Source organism: Oncorhynchus clarkii, chromosome 4 (genome assembly GCF_045791955.1).
Source record: "Oncorhynchus clarkii lewisi isolate Uvic-CL-2024 chromosome 4, UVic_Ocla_1.0, whole genome shotgun sequence".
NCBI lineage: Eukaryota > Metazoa > Chordata > Actinopteri > Salmoniformes > Salmonidae > Oncorhynchus > Oncorhynchus clarkii.
The window spans coordinates 84,948,697-84,953,297 of record NC_092150.1 but is presented as its reverse complement, the minus strand read 5'-3'; the positions used below and the strand labels follow the sequence as shown (position 1 = coordinate 84,953,297).

Here is a 4,601-nt window from a genome sequence, read left to right as displayed (position 1 = left end):
GTATGCGTTTAAGAGTAAAGGAGGAGGAGAGGCATGGCTCTACATGGATGATGGTAGTGTTTGTGAACATTACCATATAAATATGAACTATACCCCATAGAGGAAACACTGTGAGTGATATTAAGGAAAGGGGGGGGGGGGGATACCTAGTCAGTTGGTCAACTGGATGGGATTCAACCGAAGTGTATTTAACTGCCGTAATCGACATCCACGTCTTCGTCTCCCGGGAAACAGAACGACAGATTTTTACCTTGTCAGCTCGGCGATTCGATCCAGCAACCTTTCGTTTACTGGCCCAATTATGTTTACTGAATTAAGTTAAAGTGAGCTCGCCTTAGTTATCAACTATGTTTTTTTTTACGCATTTTTAGTAATGTTGGTAATGTAAGATGCGATAATGTCAGCAGTAATGGTGATCAGTCATGTTAATAAAATGTCAGATAGGGCAAATGAAACTTTTATTGGACTTGGTGACTTTCTTTTCAGCACATTACAAAAATACATATATATTTAAGACAGCTGATTTGTAACGTTACTGCTGCTTTGAAACAATAATGCAGTCCATCAAAAAAACAAGAAAAATATTTTTTTTACAAAGAGCAAAAGTCGTGAAAGTTGAAAATGTGTTAAAATGTCATGTGAAGTGCCATCACAAGAACTTCTACCAACCAGGAATGTCTCCTAATATACATTTTATGAAAAGCATTTCTCCCAGAACCCATTGTAAAATCCCAGTCTCAAAATTCCTCTGATGTTCTGGATGATTTCAAAACATTTTCAAATGTTTGTTATTGTAATTTTTAATATACATTTTAGGATAGCTTTACCAACAAAACAAAAAACTATTTTAAACATCGACAAAAATCAACACCGTTTGAATAGACTCACAATCGGATTCAGACTGTGAAAATAGGTTATAACAGAATGTTGGCACCACTTAAAAAAAACAAAATGCTACATCATTTATCAATATTACAAATACACTGGGTATTGTTATACAGCGAGCAAGAAATTATACTTATAACTAGCCATAAGAATCTATTTTAAAATCCCTCCACCATGATAATCATAGAAAACTGCTCGCTATGGCATTCAAAACATTGAAGAAAAGAATACTTTGTTATTTTTAAAACACAGAGGATTTCATCATTAACGTACTTCAAACACTGTAAACATTATTCTGATTGATGTGGCCTAAATCTTCCCTAATATTGGTCCTTTCTCTCTCTCTGATGTCACTGGTATTAGATTTGACAAGCAGATATGCATTTGGGGTTAAAAACACTTTTCATATGCCTTACATTTTGTTTGAATTACTTTCATCCTTGCGCGGATCTCTCTCTCTCTCTCATTCCCTCTATTTCTCTCTTTCTTTCTTTCCATCTCTCTCTCCCTCTCTCTCTTCTCTATTTCAGTCTTCCATGTTCTACCTCAAGAATGATCCAATCAGATCTCAAGGTCGTGTGGCCACCATCCTAACAGCTGTGCTGGACATTATTAACATAATTCAATGTAACTCAAAAGCCTTTTTTTAGACTGTTCCCAGGATGAGACATCCTCATTCCTCACAGCTGAAAATCCCAAATTGTAAATCTGTTATTGGGCGTTAAACCCCCATATCACTTTGAGAAGCAACCTTAACAACCTCTACCTTTTCCTTTCACAGCTGCTCTACTAATACATGAGTGTTGAGTTAGTGAACTGTGAAAGCAGGCAGGCAGATTGTGGCTTAGAGCACACAGTGGAGAAACACAGGCATTGATATGAAATACATTTTGATACTGGTTTTACTGAATCCTGAGGGGATAAGAACTCACCCAGGTCAAACGGAACATTACTGTTCTAGAATCCCCCAGACGGAACAATGGAAGGATTCTAGAAGTGGAATGTACTGTACGATGTAGAATGTTTCAAAGTTTAACTTCACTAATTGCCTTTGATTAAGCTTCAGCAAGTGTCAAGAGGGAGTAACGACCTTGCCACTATGTTGTTCAAATGTAAACAGTATGACCATAGGAAGGAAGCACTATTGAGAGGACCTGTATTGCAATAATCTGGTAAAATGAGTTTAAAAAAAAGGTAGCTATATCATTCAGTACGTAGACAACTCAAGCAGCTAGTCTTTTGATTGGTTTATAGTGGCCATTCTGGATGTAAAATACAGGGCTGGTATCATAGATCAAAGAAAAACAAATATTTAGAGGATGTTTGAAGAGTAAAAAAAAGGGCCTCCCAAAACATCCACAAATAAACGTATAACTGTTCTCCTTTCCACAGTTACTACAGCAAATTAGCTGACGTATGTTAAATATCCTATGGCGATTTAATCCTGCATCTAAGGAATGTGTGCAACCGCTATTTACATCCCTGCTCATATTGGGAACATACGGCTGGATTACATCATTATGATAATTGCATTTAGACATTGTAAAACACATGCTGATATCTATAAAAAATCTCTATAAAAAGTCTGTAACCTCTTCAGATTTTTAAAATAACAACATTTTGGATTTTTTTAAATTCTAAAATGATAATTAATATTTTATTGTCATATTGACATTCAGTGCTCTATGTCACATACAAGCAGATGGATTGTAGTCAACTGTTGACCTAAAAGGGTAACAATGAGACAGTTTAAAAATAAATAATTGCTATCATAATTTTTAGCAGTTGACCTCTTCGCATTAATTTAGTCAGTTAACAATTCAAATCATATTTCTAATCAAGTGTGACCTGTTTCCAGTTATGGATTTTGTTTTACTGCGCATGCCCAACATCTTTACAAAACTCCAATAAATACAGACATTATTGCACAGTATTAAAGCTCCAGGGATTCCTAAATGATAAAATCCTCAGATAGATCAATAGTTGGCGGGAAACAAAGCGTTTCTAGAACAATCCCCCATTCCATGTTTCCCTTTGTTTATGCTTCTCAGGTGGCAGTTTCTGTGACAAATACAACCAACAAAAACAGAATAACATACATCAAATTGTCCCAAAATATTCAAGAGGAGAAAGATTATCCAGCCAAACCCCGTGTTGAAGTCCTGTAAGTGTTCATTCAGAAGGAGTCTGTTGTGTTAGCCTAGCCTAGCCTGTAGCCTTAAGTTTTAGCCTAGCGTAACCTAGCCTCTCTCAGCCTCCTCCAGTTTGACGTCGCTGGTCATCAAGTGTTCCCCGTGCCACTTCTTCATGTGTTTCTCCAGGGTGCTGTAGACGCTGAAGGGCATGTGGCAGATGTCACAGCGGTACACCTCCTTCCCAAACTGCCCGTGGGTCTTCATGTGGCGAGTTAGCTTGGAGCTCTGTGCGCAGGCGTAGCTGCACAGGTCACACTTGTAGGGCCTCTCTCCCGTGTGGCTACGTCGGTGCACCGTCAGGTTGCTGCAGTTCTTGAATATCTTCCCGCAGTACTCACAGGTGTCGCTCCGTCGGCTCTCCTTACTAGGGGGTCGACCCGGTCCGGGACCCCGCAGGAGGTGAGGGGTGGAGCTGCCCTCCAGGAACTCCCCAGGAGGGGTGGAAAAGCGGAGGGAACCCGTCTCGGAGGAGGAGTGCTCTGAGGAGGTGGCGAAGGGGGACTGGTGTGTGTCACTGAAGCCGTGGAGGAAGGGTTCTCTGATGAAGTGGCGTGAAGCTGCGTAGCCCGCCAGGAGCTGGGAGTACATGTTCTCTGGGGAGATGAGGGTCGGCGCTGGAGGGAGCTCCAACTCCTTCTCCACCTTCACATCAAATAGATTGAAATTCAAGTTTATCTATACTGAATTTTAAAGATCTGACCCAGTAAAACAATACAACTAGATAAGGTACATTTTCCTAATGAAAAATGATGTACTTGTTTCAGCAGCCTAAAAGTATGACTTTGGTATTGGAAACAGTTTAGTGTAAAAGACAAATATAAGAAAACAAAAACACAACAGGTCATCTAAAACAAGAATAAAATCCCTGGTTAAAGGCATAGCTAAAAGGGGGTTCTTACCTTGATTCTCTTGTTGGAGGGGTTGGGGCAGGTGATGGGGGTGGGCCGGCGGTGGAACAGACCAGTGAAGGAGTCTTCTGACCCACTAATCCTTCCGTTCATCAAGGGCCTCTCCTCTCTTCCACTTTCTCTCTCTCTGTCCATCGCTCTGTCCATCGCTCGCTCTCTGTCCCTCTCTCTCTCCATCTCCCCCCTCCCAGCATTTCCTCCTTCTCCCGACTCTCCATTAGGATGCCTCTCCCTGTCCAGACTCATGGTCCGCTTGGAAGGGGCCAGTCTCAGGTGATTGTCCAGGTGGTTATATGGGTGCATGATACCCACCCCTCCGTTCTCCATCACTCTATCCCCACCATGAGGCTTCTCGTCTGGGGAAGGCCTCAACCCGTTTTCCATGTTCCTGTGGAACTCTGAGTCCATGGTCAGGTTAGACTCAGGCCTACTTAGGCCGTTCCTCATCTCCTCCTCATCCTCCATTTCATCCTCCTCTTCTTCCTCTTCCTCCTCCTCTTCCTCCTCCTCGTTGTCCATCCCCATTTTTCCCTCCCCCTCTCTGCTCTTCCCCTCCCCCTCTCCTCCCTCTCCTCTGTTCCCCTGTTCAGGGGAGCTCCCCATGGAGCCTGAC

The 4,601-nt window shown here is 41.8% G+C and overlaps 1 protein-coding gene across 3 annotated transcripts in view; it reads right to left on the bottom strand.

Moving 5' to 3' along the window:
• Positions 1 to 441: 441 nt before the first annotated feature.
• Positions 442 to 4,601, bottom strand: part of LOC139407387 (B-cell lymphoma/leukemia 11B-like) — a 65,824-nt gene continuing 61,664 nt past the window's right edge. For all 3 annotated transcript variants that reach the window (XM_071151130.1, XM_071151131.1, XM_071151132.1), the window contains exons 4-5: positions 3,980 to 4,601; positions 442 to 3,722 (exon numbers count right to left, since the gene is read on the bottom strand). The exon at positions 3,980 to 4,601 is cut by the window's right edge and continues 182 nt beyond it. In XM_071151130.1, the coding sequence (XP_071007231.1) occupies positions 3,126 to 3,722; positions 3,980 to 4,601 (1,219 nt within the window). In that variant the 3' untranslated portion in view covers positions 442 to 3,125. The remainder of the gene's footprint in view (positions 3,723 to 3,979) is intronic.